At 39.5% G+C, this 22,944-nt stretch overlaps 1 protein-coding gene across 7 annotated transcripts in view; it reads right to left on the minus strand.

Annotated features, from left to right (window-relative positions):
* Positions 1-22,944, minus strand: part of FRMPD4 (FERM and PDZ domain containing 4) — a 796,138-nt gene that overhangs the window by 71,377 nt on the left and 701,817 nt on the right. For all 7 annotated transcript variants that reach the window (XM_069462953.1, XM_069462955.1, XM_069462957.1 and 4 more), the window contains one exon: positions 22,221-22,323. In XM_069462953.1, coding sequence (XP_069319054.1) covers positions 22,221-22,323 — 103 coding nt within the window. The remainder of the gene's footprint in view (positions 1-22,220; positions 22,324-22,944) is intronic.

Raw genomic sequence — 22,944 nt, forward strand, 5'->3', positions numbered from 1 at the left:
GATATTTTAAAAATATAAATTAGATTATTTGAGTCTGCTGCCTAAAACCCTCCAATGGCTCCCTCTCTTTCCTAGAATAAAATCTAGACATCTTTTCATGGTTTAGGCTAGGGGTCAGGACACTTTCTGTAAAGAGCCAGATAGCAAATATTTTAGGTTTTGTGGGCCATATGGTCTGTTGCAACTACTATATTCTGTAGTCATCACAGAGCAAAAGTAGCCACAGACAATGTGTGAGTGGGCAGGTGTGGCTATGTTCCAATAAAAGTTTATTTACAAAAACAGGCAGCAGGCCATATTTGGCCTGTGGGCTACAATTTGCCAACTCCTACTCTAAAAGAGTCTCTATCACCTTGTTCCTGCTTCTTTCTCTGGTCTTTTCATACCACTTTCCCCTTGGCTGGCCAAGGATGGCCATATCACTTCTGTTTCACTCCCCTAAACATTCTAAGCTGTTTCCTTCCCTCCACTCTTTGCCTGGTTGGCTTTCCCCATTGTCCAGGTCACAACTTAAGTGTCACCTCCTCATTGAGGGTTTCCCTGAGTCCTCTACTCCTATGCCATCATTATGACCTACATTATCCTGTTCTTTTCCTTCCTGACATTTCCCAGCACCATTTATATCCCATGTATTTGCTTTTTTCATCTCTTACTGTCCATCTTCCTCACTAGGACATGTGCTCAAGGAAAGAAGGGACCAGGTCCATTTTGTTTGTCACCCTATAAGCAGTGTGCCTCACACCTTGCCTAACACACAGTGGATGTCTACTAAGTACTTATTGAATGAGTACATTTTATCTCTTTGAACTTTAGTTTCCTCACCTCTAAAACAGGAATAACAATACTTGCCTTATAGGATTGCTGTGATGACTAAATATGCCAAGCACCCAGGGAAGTGCCTGGGACTCGGACATTTTCCTTGCGTTTGGTTCTCTTCTGCATAGATACAGTCTTAATGGATAGGATAATTAAAAACACCATCCATTCTTTCAAATGGCATTTGAGTGGTTGGTGATCCATCACCCTAGTCAGAACATTCAGGCTGCTTTGGTTGCACATTTATAATCCAAATTAAAGATTTAAAAAGCATAGTTTTCTTTTATAGCAATTATCTTTTTCTATTAAATTAATTCACTTCCAAGTCCTTCTTCTAGAGATAATTGCCAGTGATTGTAGAATGTTGAGCTAGAAATAAACATTGGACTTAGGTCTCTGATTTTTGATTTGGTAAATTTCTAGAAAACACAACAGAACTTGAACTTCTTGTGCACCTTTTTCTGCTTAAGATGTCCTTGGGAACTCTAGGATGTCCTGATGGAAGCAGGGTGACTAAAGCACCAGAGGCAGTAAGCATACAGTGCATGCACTCATCCGCAGCGCTTTCACTCTCATCCTCTAGCACCTGGACTCCTTGTTTGAGAAATATCCTCAGACTACTAAATCTGCATTGCCTGAGAGCATGGAGGGGAGGAGGAGCTTCAAGAGCCCAGGAGGCAGTCCCTAACCAGTGACTGTCCTGTGGTTGGGGAGGGGTATAAGCACTCTATCCCTCTGCCTCTGATGGGACAACTATTAGATGTGACCTAAAAAATATCTGGAACTCCCCTGTGGACTGAGCCAAAGTCACATTCTAGGACTTTGCCTGATACCACATCTTTGGCCTCCTTTTCTTCCAGGTCCCACTTCTCACCACCCTCTATTTAATTTTCCTGGAAACTCTTGATATTAAGTCACTTACTCATGAATCCTCATCTCAGGGTCAGCTTCTGAGAGCCCAATCTCAGACAGTGAACAAGTGCCTAATGATGAAAAACTGGTATTCTATCTATAAATTGTCATTTCAATTTCACCTTTTAAAAATTCTTTTTTTTCTCTTTTAATTTTTTTTTATCAACAGGAGTGCTAGCCAACCATTTTTTTGAAAAATTAGAGATAGTGTCTCATTATGTTGCCCAGGCTGGCCTAGAACTCCTGGGCTCCAGTGATCCTTTCACTTCAACCTCTTGCGTAGCTGGGCCTACAGGTGTGCCACTGTGCCCTCTCAATCCCACCTTTTAATGGTCATACTTTGGATACAATTTTTATTAAAGGTATATGTAGACCTGTTAGTAAACAAGTCCAGCTTACTTGAAAAACTTAAATAAATGCCATTCAACAATTTCCGAACTAGAAAGAGTAGGGGAAGAAAACTCTAAGAAGCATTTAGAGCTTGTAAGTAAATAAGAAATAGACCAGATTAAAAGTATAATCTCCTATGTCAAGGCCATACTGAGACCATTTTCCCTCTACCAAAACATATTGAAATAATCATCATAATAAGGATCATTCTATTAAAAGGATGACTGGAAATGTTCTTTTAAACTGAAGAAATGCCAATCTGTATTAGTCTTACATAAAGATTTCTCTGAGCAAAGAGGTAATTACAGCTTGACAGATGCCTAAAATAGCCTTGATTCCATGTTTCTTTTTCAATCTAGAGGTGGGCAGATACCACCCTAGTGCCTTGCTGAATTACAGATTATAAAACTTGGAAGCAAAAAATTTAAATCTATTGAATTGCAATGCTGAGAATATATAAATAAGCCTTTCAACTACCTTCTCCTTCCCCTTTCCTATCCTTACTATCCTTTAAACAATGAAAAGTCTAAGTGTTTTTCTTCATTGGTAATGGTTAGAATCCCTTCTGTTGAAAGTGTTGCTGCATGGTTTTTGCCTTGTCTAATACAAGGGTTCCCAATCTGTTGTCCCATTTGGCATCTGCATTTGACTCTGGGCTCTGCTATTTACTGGCTGCATAACTTTGGGAAATACTACACCTCTTTGAGCCTCTACATCCTCATTTATGGAACAAAGATGACCTTTTCTGTGAGTCTACTATTATGTAAAGGTGAATGGTGCTCTTTACTCACATATATTAACCACGGAAGAACACAGCATGAAAATAATACTGGCAAAGACAATGCCTTCAATGGATCAAATATTTCTCACACTACTTTATAGATAATTTACTTTTCAGGAAGTCTTTTTATTTTAGTCTAGGCTTTGTTTGATGTTTACAATTCTCAACATTTAAAATATACGTAACAAATTACATGTGTATCATCAAAGTGGTCTGCTATTCACTTCCAAGGAAAAAAGGAAACGTTTTTAGCAGAACAGCTAAATTTTCTTTTTCCATAATAGATGATTAATTCTTCTTTATTTTTTAAAAAAGCATAATTACCATTTGCTTATATTTATCTGCCAGGACTGTAGGATTAATTTGAGCTTAATTAGTCAAATTAAAGTGCTACATGACCACAAAAGATACTGAATATTTATAAATAATTCTTCAAAGTCAAAACTTTTGATTGAGTCCGTAGCCACTGGAGGATTATGGGAATTTGGTAAAAGAGACTTTGAATCTCTTCGAGTTCTCCCATAAAAAGAGAGAAAGCAACTCAGATAGCAAAGCCAAGACCCCATGGACAACATCAGCAGCAAAACTAGGTGGTGAGGTATTCCCGTGAATGCCAAAGTAGGAGCTGGTGGAGACAAACCACCACTAGCATCTATGTGGGAGGAAATGGAGGGAAGGGAAAGGGGCTTTTAATGACTCAGAGACCAGAAAAACACTGGAATTGCCTGCATGTCCTCACAAAAAGTGGGAGATTCCTCATCTAGGGAATCTACAAGGAAACAAGCTGCAGACATACGTAACAGCCGGCATGGTAGCCACCGAAGCAGAGTGGTAATGCTCAAACACATATTTACCTGTACAACCACGACTCTACTGCTATCTGAGAGACAGGTAGTCCCCATACTGGTTCTATTCTGACAATTTGGGGGATAAAAAGGAAAGTTTATCAAGGGCAGAATCAGGTAGCTGCTTGCCTTAGAGGTATTAATATTAATTGGCAGTAGAAAGAGATTAGGTCAAGTCAAATGTTAAGGGAGACAGCAAAGAAGTTACTTAGCTCATTTCAATAATGTTCATAGTAGGAATCCAATAGATGATAGCCAGAGGAAAAAAGGTGGGCAAATGTGTGTGTGTGTGTGTGTGGTGAGGGGACTAAGCTATTATGTAAGGCATTAGTCTAATGACAACCACTAGAATAAAAATATACATCTTCCTAATTTCCAAAAGTTACACACACACACATACATCTACTCACCTTTTTTTCTTTTTTTAAATGTGTGTAATAGAAAAAACAATGCAATGAGTGCTAAGATATATAGTTATGTGAAAATAGCAAAGTGAATAAAAGTGTGTGTAGTATACTACTGTTTCTAAGAATGGAGAAGGATCAGACTATGTGCTCATATTAAACAATGGAAGAATGAATCCTAAAATAAAATAGAAAAATAAGTGTTACATACAGGGACAGGGTCAAGAGGACAAGGATAGAATTTATACTTCTTTCAATATACATTTTGTAGGTTTGACTTAGGAATCATGTAAATATTATTCATAATTATAAAACTCACTTAAATTTTAAAAAGCAATTCCTAAAAATTGCGTGTAAAATGAAATGGAGAACCTATATATCCAGTTGGTGGCATGATTATAGTTTTACATAATTTTAAATTATACATAATTTTAAAACAAAGTTAAATAAAAGAGCCATCCCTAAGAATTAGACATAAAATGAAAAAATTGCCTCTGTTAATCCTGTCAGTGGCAGAGTGACACAGAGTGGAACTACCCCTAGTGATTTTAAAAGTCATTTGATATTTTTGTGGGATATGCCATAAAGAAAAATAGAAGGGCAATAAAAGTATCTTCAAATGTTATTTGGGGCAGTGATGCTATTGTTCTGAGACTGTCCTATCTGTAGTGTGGGATAAAATTGAGAGATTATGATGGTGTCACTGAGAATTGGGATTTACAGTTTAAGGAAAAGGAGATAAAGACTTAAGATAGATGGGGTTACATAAAAACCTTTTGTCCTGATTTTGAATTGGACATATCAGCATGAGCTCATGATATATTTTATCTTCAAAAAATATACACATATTTCTTAGTTCTGTCCTTATCAATGAGCACACTACCATTCCATTTCCCCCTAAAAGGAATCATGGCTCCTTGGAGAAATTACTGATTCCAGATCTGGAGCAACAAACACACAAGTTGAACCTGAACATCTTGTCATATCAGAAAGACACTAACAAAAGCTATTAGGGTTATGCTGAAAGGACTCAAAGCCCACTTGAATAGGCTCCCATTTATCAAAGATGAGACATGTTGCACCTTCAACGAGAATAACAACATCAATGGATTTAAATATCTCCAATATACTTAAATCCATGAGTTTATTATAATGATACCTTTAAAAAACATTATTTTTTTCTCCTCTAAGAACGCCAGTGAAACATCTCATTGTTTTGAAAACTGGTAAATAAAGGGACAGGATTAAGTATTTGTTCTATCTTTCATATGAACTGTTCCTCAGGGTAACCAAATAGTTTCTAGAGTTATTCAGCTAATAATTGAAGAAGAAATAATGGAATTAGAGCATTCCTTTTTGCAATCATTAGTGAATTAATAGAACTTGGCAAAGATTATCAATAGCTGATTACATCCCAAAGAGATGCACCTCTGGAGGAAGAATGTGCAGAGCATCCTCCATAAGGGAGTGAAGCAGACTCTTATAGGAAATACAGGAGGACAGAAAATCATGTGAAATGACACCCAGAGAAGCAATCAGCAAAGTGCAGGCTCTAGGAATCTTGGCAGGACAAAAACTTAAAAAAAAACCCTATGAATACATTGTTTTGAAACACAATGAAAAAAGAGATAGAAGGAGAAACTATAAATTAAAAGAATCTTAAATGACATATCCATAAATCACAGTATATGAACTTTACTTGGATCTTGACTCAAACATACTGTAATAAGAAATTATTTTACGAGACCATGGAAGAGATTTGAATACTGACTTGATATCTGATAATATTAAGAAAATAGTGTTAATTTTTAAGGTATGATAATGGTATAATGGGTTTTTATTATTTAACAAAGAATTCTCATCCTTTAGAGATACATAGTGAATTAGGTGAAATGATGTGATGTCTGGGGTTTGCATCAATATCATCTAAGGGCAGGGAAGTGCCTTGGCATGTGGACTATGTATGGCATATGGCTATGAGTTGATGACCCTTGAATTGGGTGATGGGAACATGGGTTGACTATACCATTCTTCAACTCATGATTCTGTTTATAGCTTCCCATAATAAAATGTTTCTAAAAAACCTGCAGCCATGAATGACCAGTTGTAGTGACAGTTGTTTCTTCTGCTTGACCGGGATTCAGTCCATTCTTTAGTAATGACACTCAGTTTCCTTTGCAGAAACAACCTCCCCCGCTCTCAGCTGCTGAACATCCAGACTTGGCCCCTTCCAGCATTTTCCACCCCCCTAGGTGGCAGAGTTTAGAGGTAGACAGTCACTATACCGGGTTAGTGAAAGCTGTTTAGGATGTCTGGTTGGATTTATTGGGAAATGGTGGTCTTTCACCTCCTTGGGTTGTTAAATTGGTAGCACGCAAACCTAGAGCTCTCACACAATCTTAACATCACTTGGAGAGAGCCTTCCTGAGAAAGAAGCCGATACAGGAAAGTGGGCTGAGCCAAGAGATGGAGGATGAAGGATTCTTGCTCACATAAAGTCTTGACATTCCACTCCCCTCGTGTCTGAACATCCCATTCGTCTTGTGTCTGACTAGCTCCACCCCACGCCCTTTTGAGTTCTGCCAGCCAGTTTGTTGTTGCTTAAGCCATTTGGATCATGTTTCTTTCACTTCTGCCTGAAGGGCTCTTGCGAATCACAGCTGTGCTACTTTTAAGGCATACTGTATATTTGAGAGCCCAAGGAGAGGGACTTCATGGAGAAAAGAAAACAAATTATAAGAGAAGGGCACTTTTAAGGGCCTCCCACATATTATATTACTTTGTCAAATAATGGAAACTGGTAGCTCACTGTGCTTAAGAAACACAATACATGCAGGGAATTAAAGGGGCAAGAAATGCATTTTTTTTTTAAATTTCACACTTTTAGAAGCTTTCCTGAAACTTGTTATTTTTTTTTTATTACAAATCCCAAGAGAGGTTTCCTTTGTTATTGTGTTTGGTTATTCACTTTTGAAATTATCAAGCTCCAAGCTACCCTGATACCCTGAAGTGCTCTACCAGAAAGAACATTCCAAATGCTATTTCTGGAGTTCAAAGTGAGCTGATACTGTTGATTACATTCAATGAAGAACAGTCTGTTCCACCTCTAATATCCTTGATTTAACATTAAATATAAATGAAAATACCCTTGGGTAGACTTTCAGAGTGTGTGATGAATTCAACTCTGACATGCTTCTTGTAAAAATCCAAGAATGCTCAGCCCACAAAGCAATACCATTCATTAGGCACAGAGATGTAGACTATTTTGTTCATAAAAATATAAATACAACAGGAGTGAGGAGCTAAAAGGGAAGAAGGATGTTTAACAGTGATAAGTTCTTACATGGGAAAAAAATTTTTTGTTTTTGGAGTCCTTTATTCTTTGACCTATAGAATTGGCAACAAATTATTTTGCCTCAGTTGTTTAAGTTTGAAATACTTGGAATACAAAAAAAAAACCTTAAAAAAGCAAAAATATTGATATAAAAGTGAAATCTTATTTGGAATAATAATTTACTACAATTGCTTTTGTCTAATGAAGAGATTTGAAATTTTTTTGTACCTTTCTGTCTACCATATGTACCACATGGAGGAAATGAGTCTATATTTTAAGTTGTGATCAACTGGCTTATTAACTGTGTTTTAATGTCTACTACATGGTGCACATAATAAAGACTGATTTAAAATATGCAGAATACTAATAAGCAAAGATGTTGAAATACAAGTGAAGTTATTTGGAATGAGATCAATTTGATAGACATGAGCTCCTATGTTAGGATGAGGAATCAAAACATATTTCAGTGGAAAAAGGGCACTAAGGAAAGTCCCTACTTTCCAACATTTAAAAACAAAACAAAACTATGTAGCATGTACAAAATTTTTATTCCATAACACTAGTTGTAAGAAATATCTCATTTCTTTATTTTTCTACTCTGAGCTCCTGACTGACTGGCTGGTGGGAAACATATTCTTAAGTTATGTCTTGGGAAATTTTCCCCCTCATGTAGGTCATGCAAGGTTCCTGGGGAAGTTACTCAGCCATCACCCTTCAGGTAGGGTCCTTTGGTAGTTAACCCACACCAGACACTGAAGACCTGGCCTGCACATTGTCTAAGGTTCCCTGGAAGGGGTTAAAGGTCAATTTGGACCTCTAACAGCATAGTTAAGGCCTCTCTTTCCCTGAGCTGCATCTGGGAAAAGAGATGAGACTAGTTTCTTTCCTAATAACTCACCTTGTTATCCCTCTATTCATTTCCTTTCACCTAGAGTGGCAGTATGGTGTAAGAGAAAGTGCATACACAGATGGACATTGGGTTTACCTCCTGGCCTCAAGTATTGCTCAATTATAGAACTCACTCACACAGTATAGATGCCTGTACACTGTGAGCACTTGTCTAGTCCTCTTTACTCAACTATAAATCAATCCAATTACCCCTACTCACAGAGATGTGTGAAGATTTGGTGTATGTTGCCCAGAGGAGGGCTTAATAAATGGTGGCTGCTTCCCTTTTCCTTTTTATTAAGAAAAAAATTCAGTTCAAGTGTCTCTTTCAGCAGGTTCTGACTGCATGGAAAAAAAAAGACTAGCAAAAGAGTGATAAGGGAGTACAAAACCCTTTTTTGCACCTTACTTGTTCCAAGAATCCTTTTCTGCTTCATCCTGCAGACATATAAGCCAATGCACATTTACAGATCCCATTTATAACTACAATCCACTGTCTTACCATTTAGTTTATGAACATGGTGGTCTCTGCTACCACACCATCTGGGTTCCCAGCAGAGAGAGAGGGCAGATCTTGATCATTGTTACCTCTCTGCTCCCTGCTTCGTTGCTTGGGAACAAGGACAGGACTTGACTCATTACCTCCCTCCTCTTTCTCAATAACCTAATGAATATTCTGCCATCTTGGAACATTCCCATCTACTGGGGAACCACTCATCTATAGGAATTTGAAAATTGTATCCCCTTGATAAAAAGATGAGATGCATCTACTACCAATCGTAGTACACTTAAGCTGGAAAGACTTCTAACAATCATCTCCAATGGTTTTTAATGGAGTGGCGGCATCCCTAATGATTGGGGAACACTGCCAGGATTTAGGGGATGGGGTCACAGATGTTAAATGTGCTTCCATTTAAGGATAAACCCATACAATGAAGAATGGTCTCTAGGAGAATTCCTGTAGCCTCCCCCAACTCAACATTTTGGGGGATGAGGACCCTGAAGCTGTCACATGTCCATGTTGGGAAATCCCTGGTGTAGAACCACAATCTTTTCCTGCCCAGATGCAAGGCTCTTTTGAGATACCACATCTCTGCATCTTAATGACAAGAAGGCAGTGCAGGAAGACTGCATAGCTTGGATGCTGATTCATTTAGGAGACAGGAGGCTGTTTATCTGCAAGTTCACATGTAAAGGATACATGGAAGGCAAGAATACTACCCTTAAAACCCCACACAAAAGGGCACTACACACTGCATTTTCCCAGGGGAAAGACAGGTTATTGAGTTTAATGTACAATTAGAGGTTGGTGGGCATAAATGTGACTCTGGTTATGCTGGGTGTATGATCCGACACTGGATTAAGGCAGCATGCAGGCAGAGAGTGGTCATTTGGGAACAACTTGCCAAATACTTCCTTTCATGAATGGAGCCTAAGGTGATATGAAGAGGTCAAGAACAATGAAGTTAGTAAAAGTGAGGCAGATGGAGATAATATAACGAATGACACTGATGAAGTGATGGAGATGTTTGGAAAATATGATGTGTCAAGGCTAAAATCAACACATATGCAAAAGTGTGAGACTAGCAAGGAACATGCTTCACGTACAAAGCTGAAAAGTCTAGCAACTCATTTAGATTTGATTACAAGAATAGTAAATAAGTTGTAGTAATCTTTTTAAAGGTGGGTAGTATTAAATTCACATTTCGGTTTTTTCCTGCAAACTTTTCTTTCCAATTTTGTGTTGAGCACAGTGGTAGGCACAAAGCCTATCAAAATGAGTACAACAGGATCTGTACAGAGACGGGCAAAGTGCTCGGCCACGCTGCTCCCTCCACTGTCTGGGCACACAGCCAGGCTAGGCTCAGTTTCCTGTGCAGGTAGATTCATCCATGTGGCTGGCTTCTTGCCAACAGAAGGGGAGCGGAAATGCTGTATACCTTTTGCATAAAACCTTTCCACGTGCCTCTTCCCCTTCTGGTAGTTTGACAGGGACAGACTAGAAGGTCTGAGTTGAAAATGGCAGGGCCACAAAATGGAAAGGGTCTGGGTTGCGCCCCTGGATTACCTCCTAAAGAGAGGTTTCTACCAATCAGGAGCACCCATTATGGACTTTATGTGGTTGACAAATAAACTCCTATTGTGACCAAACCTTTGTATCATTTTGGATTTGTTAACAGCACCTAGTGCTACCCCAGTTCTGGTCCTTGTCACTAAAAAACACATAGAATTGTGATAGAGAAATTTGCAAGTAATGATAACATTGTATTGTACAGATTATAAAAAGAGTGTGAGTACCTTTCAGTGGGTAAAGATATGGGCTCAATTAACCTTGCAGGGTGGATCAGGGAGGATCACAAAAACCATCATAAAAGTTTATGATGTTTGTCTATTTGTTTGTTTGCTTACTATTTTTTCCCATATCTCCACTTTCCAAAAAGGATTTTAGGTGGCCAGAGGGTTCATAATATTTGCTTTATCTTCATTATTATTTCTAGCAAAAAGCCTCTGCCTCATTTCTCTGCCTCTATCCCCTCTTATCTTCAGGTTGGTCTCTTTAAGCTTCATTGGTTCAGTTCAGAGGTCAGCAAACACGGCCTGTGTGCTAAATCTGTCCCTCCTGCCCCCAGTTTCTGTAAATAAAGTTTTATTGGAACACTGCCACAGCATTTGTTCAGGTATCATCTATGGCTGCTTTTGTGCTACAATGGCAGAATTGAGATATTGTGACAAAGACCATTATGTCCTGGTCCTCTGAAGAGAAAAGTCTGTTGACCCCTGATTTAGGTCATTCCTAACCTAATCTCAACCCCAGCAGGGCACATACCAATAACCCCTGAATGTTTCCACACCCCTTTTACCTATATAACAGAACAATGCTTGCACACCCATGAGGTCCCCAAAGTCAAGTTCACTGCCAAACTATGGGATCCAGAGCCCTAGGGGTAAGCCCTGGATGCCTTTGAAAATCCTCAGTCTCAAGGCTTTGAAATTGTTCCTCAAGTTATCTTCATCTTGAAAAACTAGACTTCTGCCAGGGTCTTCTCTTTGGTTTTGATTTGATACCCTGGCTTCTGCCTGAATCTCCTACCCTGCAATTTCAAGAGCAGTAATGATAGCCTCTGACACCACTATCTAACTGATTGCAAGTCAGTTACAAAGTGCTCTCACATACACTATTTCATTCAATCCTGAGACAAAGGCTTAGAAGTGCAAATTCTTAGCCCCATTTACAGACTTAGAGACTAAGACTTAAGCCATTTTCTCATGATCATTCAGCTGTGGTGATCCTGCCAATGACAACCTTGATGAGGATAATGATGACTCAAACTTATGAAGAGCTAATTATGTGCTCTTACTCTGTTAAGAGCTTTACTCACTGTAGTTTACCTGATTCTTATAACTATATAATTATTACAACTGTCTTCATTTTATAGGTGAGGAAACTGAGGATTATAGGAATTAAATTCCTTGCCCAATGTCACACACAGCTAATTCATTGCAGAGGTAGGATTTGAATTCAGATTTCTCTGATTTCTACCCCACTTGTGTTTTCACTGGGTAGCAGAACAATATTTTGACATATTCACAAAAGTTCCCTTCTTAACCCCAGCCCCTCATTTCTTTGCTTTGCTGGATCAACTCTATTTCTTTGCCCATTTGGTCAGCCAGGCCATACAACCCAGGAAAGGGTTGTTATAGAAGAAAGTAAAGAAATAGGTTTTAGGAACTAAGGGTAAAAACTGTAAGCTAGGAAGGATGTTTAATAAGTTGGAGTAAAGCTTCCTCCTCCCTAGAATGGGGACTAGTCTAAGGATGGAAGAAATATGGCAAAGCACATGGTAAGCCAAGGGTCCAGACTTCTGGGTGCCTAGGAAAGGGTAGGCAGGCTCCCCCTTTTCAGAAGCTGATTCTCCAGGAAGAACTAACTGGGAACTCCCAGATAGCCTTGTGGAATAAAGAGTGCAGTGACCTGTGCCTTCTTTCCTAGTCAGAACCCTGGGGAAGAGGGAGTGATAAGATCCTGGAAGGAATTAGCCCCAGAGATTATTCTGTGTCTCATCATGGCTTGCAAGTGGCAAGTGCACCCAAGGTGTCAGGGTGGCTAAGGGAGGGTTGACACTAGGGAATAAGGGGTGACACAGTGGTTCCCTTCCTAGATAAGTGATCAAAGACAGGCCAGATGGGCACTAGGTATCTCAGCACATTCTGGTGAGACGGATGATGCCACTGAGGAGTGGATACACTTCATTTCTCCCAACGCTTCCTCCCATTAAACCAGCCCCTCTAAATGTAGCCTCAGCACTGGGGAAAATGGGATGAACTGATCATAAACTGGAATGGGGATTTGAAATAAATATTAGATTATTATAGATAATGAGGGTGTGGCCTGCAATTGTTGCCCACCACACACACCCACTATGTTACCTGTAAAAGTAGGCTCAGCTGTGAGCTCCTGGAACCCTCCTTCTAAATGTCTCTAGAGAATGAGGCTTATACTTTGGTTCTGAGCATGTTCTGGTCACAGAGAAAATGTACAGCCTCATCAAGATGATTCTTTTTGTCTTTCAGCTACTTATAAAAAGGGCAGGCAATCGTTCATAAATTTGTAGCTCCGAAGGATTAACAGAACATGGCATAAGTTCAATAATTGCCTCCTTCCATTATTTTCTTAATACAAGTAAGATGTTAAGACATTCAGTGGTTTCAACCATATGAGATCATTGAAAACATGCCCTAGTTTAAAATTTATTCTGGTTCTTCAATCTTCAACATTCATTTTCCATACATGAATTGCATAAAAGCATCTCCAGTTGTGGAGAGATTTAATGAGTGAGTGGGAGATGGTCATTAACAAAATCTAAGGACATTAAAATAATCTGGGTAAAGTCATTTTCTTATTAATTTTCATCATTACATGTCATTATAACTCTTATGAACTATACAACTAAATCCTTTCTACTTTATCCTTGTTAGAATGTTTTCTCATGCTTTCCATTTTCTAGAATTGCTGACCTCTTTCTCCTCAGGCTCTGTAATTTGCAATTGTCAGAAAACGTGTACACTGCAAGTGTGTATGAGGTGAGACCACAATTTGTAGTGTCAGCATACCGTGGGGTTGTTTCTTTTGTGTTTTCACTGAAATTGCTTGCTGGTTTTACTATAATAAGGCCTAATTATATCATACATCACCACGCATATTTTATGTGCTGGATGCTCAGTAGATGGTCTGTGCTTTCTTATTTTACTAAGCAGCACTGTGATGCACCTAGGTCCAGCTAAACTTAGGCAGAAAGGTGACCTTCCTTCCTAAAGTATTGTTCTGCAGAAACAGTGGCCCTGGAACATGATCTGATTTGACTTTCCATTGTAATTCTGATGAGGGGGGACTGATAAAAAGACAGATATGCTGACATCTAATTTTTAGATGGATCCCTTCTAAATGGTCTATTTTGCTCTTAGTAATCTTGCCAATCTCTCAGCTCTTGCAACAAGCAGCTACCCCTGAGCACTCCTTATTAAAAGCAAGGCAACTGCTTTGCAAACCTGGGATGGGCGGTGGGTTATTTGTGTATAATCCAAAAACAAAGTGTATCTAAGGGACATATGGTATAAGATCCAGGTTCTAGAGCCTAAACACAGCTCTGTCATTTGCTGGGACTACCACGTAAGGAAGACTTAATATGCCAGATAGTCATCAGGGTCGGCTGTCTTTGGACAACCAGGTCCCAGTCATTGTACTGACTTTCTTCCACTCCAACTACACACTTTCCTCCTTGTTCTGACCATGAGCAAGTGCTTCAACATCTCTAAGACTCAGTTTCTACTCTGTAATATGGGTACAATAAACAGTACTTGCTCACAGAGCTGTTGTGAGGAATACACACAATAAGCATGTTAAGAGCATTCATTCAGGAACAGATTGTGTTTCACTCCACTCACTAGCTGTGGGATCTTAGGCATGTCCCTTAACCTTTCTACACCTCAATTTCCCCATCTGTAAATTAGAGGTAAGCAGTGTATACATCCACCATTGTGAGCACTGAATGAGTTAATATACAGGAAGTACTCAGGACAGGGCACAGTAAACACCATATATTAATAAGTGTTAGTTAGTCTTAATAATAAGAAATGAAAGTATTTAGTAGAAGGTTTACCGTATATTAAGGACTTATAATACATGTTAACTCTCATCACTATTATTAGTTAGGATGTCATCAATATTTTTCTTTCTTGCAAAACTATATTTTGGCATCTCTCTTCATCCCTTCCTCCCCGCTACCCTTCTCAGCTTCTGGTGACCACCAATCTTCTCTCTATCTTCATGAGATCCACTTTTTAAGCTCCAACATGAGTGAGAACATGCAATATTTGTCTCCGTGCCTGGCTTATTTCACTTAATATAATGACCTCCAATTCCATCCACGTTATTGTAGATGACAAGCTTTCATTCTTTTTTATGGATGAATAATATTCCATTGTGCACATATATCACCTGTTGGTTATCCATTCATCCGTTGATGGACACTTAGGTTGATTCTATATCTTGGCTATTGTGAATAGTGCTGCAGTAAACATGGGAGTACAGATATCTCTTTGATATATTGATTTCCTTCCTTATGGATATATACCTAGGAATGGGATTGCTAGATAATATAATAATTCTACTTTTAGTTTTTTGAGGAGCCTCTATACTGTTTTCCATAGTGGCTGTACTAATTTACATTCTTACAAACAGTGTATGAGGGTTTCCCTTTCTTCATATTCTCACCAGCATCCATTATTCCCTATCTTTTTGATAAAAGCCATTTTAACTGGGGTGAGATGATATCTAATTGTGATTTTGATTTGCATTTCTCTGATGACTAATAATGTTGAGCATTTTTTCATATACTTGTTGGCCATGTGTATGTATATCTTCTTTTGAGAAATGTCTATTCATATCTTTTGCCCATTTTAAAATCAGATTATTTGGGGGGTTTTTTGCTATTGATGTTTTTGAGTTTCTTAATATATTCTGGTTATTAATACTTTGTTGGATGGATAGTTTGCAAATATTTTCTCCCATTCTGTGGGCTGTCTCTTCACTGTGTTGATTGTTTCCTTTGTTGCACAGAAGCTTTTTAGCTTAATGTAATCTCATTTGTCAGCCATTATTTTTTAAAATATGCTTTCTGACCCTTTTCCTCTTTCTTCCCCTTCTGCAACTCCTATTATGGAAAGCCTTGTTCTGTTGATAGTGTCCCATAATTCCTATAGGCTTTCTTTATTTTCCCCCCATTCTTTTGTCTTTTTGCTCCTCTGGCTGGATAATTTCAAATGTTCTGTCTTCCAGTTCACTGATTCTTTCTTCTGCTTGATTGATTCTGCTGTTGAAGCTTTCTATCAAATTTTTCAGTTCAGTCTTTGTATTTTTCATGTCTAGGATTTCTATCTTTTTATTGCTTCTAATTTTTGTTGATCTTCTTGCTCTTTTCATGTATTGTTGTCCAAATCTGACCAAATTTTTTTTTTTTTTTTTTGAGACAGAGTCTCACTCTGTTGCCCGGGCTAGAGTGAGTGCCGTGGCGTCAGTCTAGCTCACAGCAACCTCAAACTCCTGGGCTTAAGCGATCCTACTGCCTCAGCCTCCCGAGTAGCTGGGACTACAGGCATGCGCCACCATGCCCGGCTAATTTTTTGTATATATATATTTTAGTTGTCCATATAATTTCTTTCTATTTTTAGTAGAGACGGGGTCTCACTCTTGTTCAGGCTGGTCTTGAACTCCTGACCTCGAGCGATCCACCCGCCTCGGCCTCCCAGAGTGCTAGGATTACAGGCGTGAGCCACCACGCCCGGCCCTGACCAAATTTTTAATCTGTGTATTCTTGTAGTTCATTGCACTTCTTTATGTATATTATTCTGAATTTGTTAGTCATTTCATAGACCTTCATTTCTTTGGAGTCCATTATTGGAATTTTCTTTTGGAGGTGTCATGATTTCCTGATTCTTTGTCATCCTTGTTTCCTTATGTTGTTGCCTATACATTTGAGGAGCCATCCTCTTCTGGACTTTACATGTATTCTTTGGCAGGTATAGAGCTTCACTATTTAGTCTGGCCTGTGATTCCAGAAGGGCCAACTGTTGACAATCCCAGTGAGGCAGAGCTTGTTGTCTCTAGTAGGCTGGGCTGCTGCCTTTTCTCTGATGTTGAATAGGGCTACTAGCTGGGCTCCACTGAATTTTGAGACCACAAGCCTGCCTTTGGGGACATGAATGGGCATGCCTCCTCCTAGGTTCTTGGGTGGGAAGTACTGCCCCCAGATTGTGGCTGAACAGGGCTAGAGCTGGGTCACAGGGTTGTTTCAAGATCTGTAGTTGGACCAAGGTTTGCAGGCCTGTGTGTAGTGCCATAAATGGGCCTGTTATTCAACAGGTCTGGGTGGCGGGCAGGGCTGCTCCCAGACAGCAGATGAGAGTAGCTAGAATTGAGTTTTAGGGCTGTTTCAGAATCTGCAGTTAGACCAAGGTTGGTGGGCCTGCCTCTGGGAGCACAGAGTAGCCTGTTCCCCTCTGGGTCCCTGGGCAGGCAGGGACCATGGCTGAGAGGGTTTAGAGCCAGGTTATGAAGCAGCCTCAAGATCCATATTCAGACAGAGGTCAGCAGGCCTGCCTTAGGGGGCACAGATGTATGTGTGTCCCAAAGGGTCCCTGGGTAGGTAAGACTGCTCCAAGATTGTGGCCGAGGGAGGCTATATCCAAGATAGAGGGCCATTTCAAAGTCTATGAGACCAAGCTCAGGAGACCTACCTCTGGGGGTATGGACTGGCCTGTCTCCCAGTAGGTGCCTGGGCAGGCAGGACTGCTCCTAGACCATGGCTGAGAGAGGCTGAGCTAGGTTACAGGCCACTTCAGGGACCACAGCTGTGGCCAAGTTTGGTTTACCCAATACATAGGTAGGTGTGATTCCTTCTGGGTCTCTTGACAGATGGTGCTGGTCGTAGGACCAATGCCAAACAGTGCTCTCCACAGGGAGATGTGGCTATTTCTGGGTCTGTAGCTGGGACCACAGTGAACCTGCCACTTGGCCTGGGTGGGTCTGCCTTCTCAAAGTGGCCTTCCTCAGTGTTGGGCTCCAGGGTTTTGCAGCTTCCTATCTGGACCCAAAAACTCCCACAAAGGCACTTTAGTTCATGGATGGCTGCAAAATTACAGTTGCTGTGGGGGATACCAGCATGGAACCTCTTATTTAGCCACCTTACTGATGTCACTCCCTCTATCATTTATTCTTATTTCTTATTATCGTTACTTTCTTATTGGAAGAATCCTATTGCTTCCCAGGAAAGCTCTCCAATCCCAGGGTATTAGTATAGAAGGAGTGACATGTCTGATGGATGTGATCAACCTTCTGTTGATAAATAGCCATAGCTATAGCACTGTTCATCAATTAGATCAGCAGGAATAATCAACTTAGGTAATGGGAGAAAGCAGATGGAGGGATAGATAGCTGCCCTATTACAGAGGGTGGGAGAAGAGGGTATTAGTCTCCAGTTCAATCTTCGTACCTTCTGATTACAGGATGGAAAATTCTTTACTTCTACTGCTGTGATGGAAAAGGATGATTGAGTTGTTTATGTGCTTGGCCCTTCAATGTCAGCTTCTGGTACTGAGGAAGCAGGAGGAAGGGAGACTGCATTTTCACAGTCTGCTGCCAGGGCTTTAAAACTGGCATGGCTTTAGGGGAAATCAAGAAATATTCTATTATATGCAGAATTTTGTATACATGTGGATTTTTCTGGGTAAAGGAAGAAGTCCATGGCACTTATCAGATTCTCAAATGGATCTCTAATGAAAAAGGCTGATGCACCCATTCTAACAGGAGACATATTTATGTTGGTGCCTTGCAGACCAAATTTTGAGGTTGTGCTTCAGGACAGCCACCCAGGCAACAGATTTTTCCGTATCTGCAGGTTGGAAAGCTTTTACTCCGTTTCTTCCATCAAGAAGGTCTGAGGTTGACAAGGACAAAAGGAAGATCTATTTTACCACCCTCTCCCCATGTATCAACCTGCCCTTCCATTCAGCATTGATAGCTACTCTTTACCACCATCACTAACATCTCCTAATACATCTGTCCATCTTCAAACATTCATATCAAACACTGTCCTCTCCAACAGCCTTGCCCAGTCATAAATATAGTGCAATTGATTAGAAGTCTCCTCCTTGAGGGCAGGAGTCATGCCTATGTAGCTATACATGGCCAGTATCCTACATGATATTTGTTAATGCTTAATGATTGTTTGCTAAAGTCAAATGAATTTAACTGGGTTGGCTAGCCTTGGGTGGCTGTGGCAAGATTCATAATGTTTCTATGAGCAATAATACTCCCTACTTTTTAAAAATAAAACTTTGGAGACCGCTTTAAGTTAATTTGTCTAATTATGAAAAGCCAAAGAAAATTATCCTTGGATATTTTTAAAGAAGAAAGATATGGTAATTTTGCAAAGGGCATGGAGTCTTCAAAGATTTTACTCCTCATACATTATAAAGCATGAGTTAGAGTTAACAACTTAGAAAACTATGAAATGAACAGAACTCATCTAATTTCAGTATGGCAATTATAGCTTTTTGAGACTACATGAAAAAACCAAAATGTGGTTACTATAGCAGTAAATTGGTCTCTAAGAAACTCTTTCATTTTCTCAAGAAAAAAAATAAATTTCTATAACAGAGTAACCAAATGATAAGGAAAATAATCCACAAAGTAACACAAATGTATCTGGAAACAAAAAATGATCCATGAGCAAATGCTACAATGAGGGGAAAAAGAACAAAACAAGACTAAACCACTAAGGCAAGCAAATGGATGCCAATTTTTAAAGAGAGAATTTTATAATGTTATTAAAATGATGAGTATTTTTCCGAATATCCTCAGTGACTAAGAAAATGGGATATTTTTTATTATACACGAAGGGAATTTATCTTGTGTAAGATATAGACATTAAAACACATATCAGCTGAGGAGCCCAGTAAAAAGGGGATTATTTTCCAAGAGCTAAATTTTTAGGTTAGTACATATTATGGCAGATAGATGACTAAACTTATGAGAAGGCATAGGAAAATTTTTTAATGCATAATCATTTTCATTAGTGAGAAATACATTATTTCAAAATTTTGGTTTAATGAGAGTGAAAAGGTTTCAATCCATTTAAAACACCACAGTATTTTTATCAAGCATGTGGGAATAATGCAGAGATTACAACTTCATTTTGAGAAAATTCTCTATGTATGTTATATAGGATTTTAGTCTAAATATGGCTTAACCAAATGTAATTGGTTACCTAGATATCTCTTAAAACAGTGGTTATGGTCATTAAATGTTGTCCAACAAGGGCCAGTCAGTGTTTCTGACTTTGTGAGCTAGACAGTTTTTGTTGCAACTACTCAACTCTGCTGTTATAGCAGAAAAGCAGACATAGATAATATGCAAATGAATGGACATGGTTATACTTCAATAAATATTTATGGATACTGAAATTTGAATTTCATATGATTTTCATGTGTCACAAAATGTTATTCTTTTATTTTTTTCAACCTTTTAAAAATGGTAAAAACCTTTCTTAGCTGACATGCTTTGCAAAAACATGGGGCAGGCTGGATTTGGACTTCAAGCTATTGTTTGCCACTCTCTCTTTTAACTGGTTCATTTATTCCATTACATATAAAGTTCTATAGAGAGGGCTTTGTTTACAGAGATGTCATTTTCTTCTACAATGTGTTAAACCAGAAGGAAAAAAATCATTCTTGGAAAAAAAAATCTTTCTAAATGCCCCTGGAAGGATTGCAGGGAAATGATCATACTTTTAAATAGCTTTTTCTCTGTCTCTGTCCTGTGGCAGGCAATTCAGTCACAGCAACCCCAAACACAGATATTTTATTTCTCCTATCATCCTCCGGGTGCAGAAATCAATAGGACTGATCACAGAGGTGTGTGCCTAGGGGAAAACAAAATGTCCATGGGACTTTTGCCATCAGGTCCAAACACGGCACTCCAGGATGCAAGCTGATATAAAACTCAGAGCCTGCCTGGATGAGATATGTCCCTGCTGACACCCACACACATCTTGATTCCAAATGGTAACATTGCAGCTCCCTCCCAAAGGCTCTAAAATATAGAGTCTTTCCCTATTCTTGCATTCCTGGTCTACAGAAAGATTGGAAATGTTCCCAGGTCTTGTTCCTGATGCGTGGTGAATATGACACAAGTCTCAGTGCCTGCTGAGTGTTAAGACCACTCTTTGGAAATTTGGATGCCCTGTGAGTACAGGTCTGACTTTTCCAGCCAGCTTGGAAGGCTCCATTATATTAGGCTCAGACTAAAGTAGAGTGACTGTCTTACTCCATTTGGACTGCTATAACAAAATGCATTCAGTAATTTATAAATAATAGAAATTTATTTCTCACAGCTCTGGAGGCGAGGAGTCCAAGATCAAGACACCAGCATATTCAGTGTCTGGGGAAAGCCCCCTCCTCATAGACAGCACTTTCTCACTGTGTCCTCACATCGTAGAAGGAGCAAGGCAGCTGCCTTCAACCTCTTTTATAAGGGCACTAATCTCATTCATGAGGGCAAGCCCTCACAACTTAATCACTACTCAAAAGGCCCAACTTCTTAACACTATCACATCAGGTACTAGGTTTCAACATATAGATTTTGAGGGGACACCAGCATTCAGACCATAGCAGTGACCAACCGTTCCAGGACTGAGGGAGCTTCCTTGGTATGCAGGCCTTTTAAGTGCTAAAACTGGAATGGCTGGTCACCCTAAAAATAAGCCCCCTCTCTTTCTATTTCTCTGCCTTTTTGCCCCCTTCTAGTTCTTCCAAGAATATTTGACCATCCAGAACTTCTTTGTGAAGCAAAAGCTGAACTAGGCTTAGGAAAAAAAACTTTTTCCAGAAGACCCCAGAAATACTCTACTTAATGCTTTTCCCAATGTACGGATGTACTTTTTGTTATGAGTGAACACAAATGTTAGGAGATCCCCTTCTCAGTTTAAAGTATTCTGATAGCCTCAGCTTCTGCTTCAATCTTGGTTGAAAAGATCATTTTATAAAAGACAAATGCCACATCTTCTTATTCCTCAACATCCCCATAGCATGAGTGGATCCATTCATATGATAGTCCTAGCTTCATATGAAAAACTTCTAAAGATCCATTTTGCCCTAAATTCACTGAAGAAGGGCAACTCCAGTGGGATTCTTGACCAATATTTTTAATATCACATAAGATACATTTTCTAGTGCCCCATTAAGAATATAACATAACAAACTAATTACATGTACAATACAACTAAACCTATAAACCAAATGCATCAGTTTTAACTGTCCTAGCCTTGACCGAATTATCCTTTTGCCTCCATTGATAATCTCAAAATTCAGTAATGAATTATTCAGTCAAATATGAAAAATCAGTGAACTGTATGTTGGTATATCCATGGGATTATATACATAAAATTACTCATCACCTACACTGAATTCAGGTATTACATTTTGATCACCTTGATTATGGAAAATCAATGTGCTAGTAATTCTGGAAGGAAAGAAAATGCAACCTTTGGATGTAGAAGTCATAAAAATTTTAAGCTAAACCATATGCACACTCAGTGTTAACACAGAGTGAACATTTAGGCATTCTGTGTTTATGAAGCATGTGTTTTTACATTAGAGGTCAATGTCAGCAGCATTTCCAATGATGTGAATGTGTAGGTTTGTGTTTCTGCCCTAAATTCGGCCCACAGGAAGCTCTTCCTCTGCCAGACAGGGCTCAGAACTGTGCAGCTGCCACAAGTGAATGAGTTATGTACCTGACTAGGTCGATGACCCGCTCCCTGGGTGCAGCGCTGACCGGCTCATCATTAATCATTACAATCTGATCTCCCGGGATCAGCTTGCCTTCTGAGGGGCCACCTGGAGATGAAAGAGAATGAAATGCAGGTGAGAAGACCATTGCCAATCCATCAGAAGCATCCTCTCCCGATCACGATTCATTGTGAGCAAATGGAGCTATCAGCAGAAACAAAACCCAACCACACCTGGGTGTTCTTTGGACAATGGGCCCAGGCTGCACACTGACCAATTAAATCAGAATCTTTAGGGGTGGGACCCAGGCATCCACATTTTTCTAAAACATCACAGGCAAGGTTGAGACTCACTAGCCTAGCAGTGCTTCCCACGCCTTATTGCACATATGAATCACCTGGGGATCTAGTTCCCAAGCAGGGGTGCAGGATGAGGTAATGCACTCCTCACAAGCTCCCAGGGGCTGCTGCTGCTGCTGGTCAACAGACAATACTTTGTGTGGTGAGCCCCTAGAAGAAGGTATTCTCCCAACAGGTAGCCAATCAGTTGTGTTGATATCCTGCAGCCAAGGCTGCAACCACCTGGGCACAGCTGGATTTGAACAAAGTTGCATTTGTGTACTCATTACAAGTAAGGAAGCAGCGTACTGTGGGCAAATGTTAAGACATCTCAATGAGAGGGTGTTAGAAAGGGCTTCTTATAAGACTTGGCCTTGCGGTAGGTGCTTTT

This window comes from Eulemur rufifrons, chromosome 30 (genome assembly GCF_041146395.1).
Source record: "Eulemur rufifrons isolate Redbay chromosome 30, OSU_ERuf_1, whole genome shotgun sequence".
Lineage (NCBI taxonomy): Eukaryota > Metazoa > Chordata > Mammalia > Primates > Lemuridae > Eulemur > Eulemur rufifrons.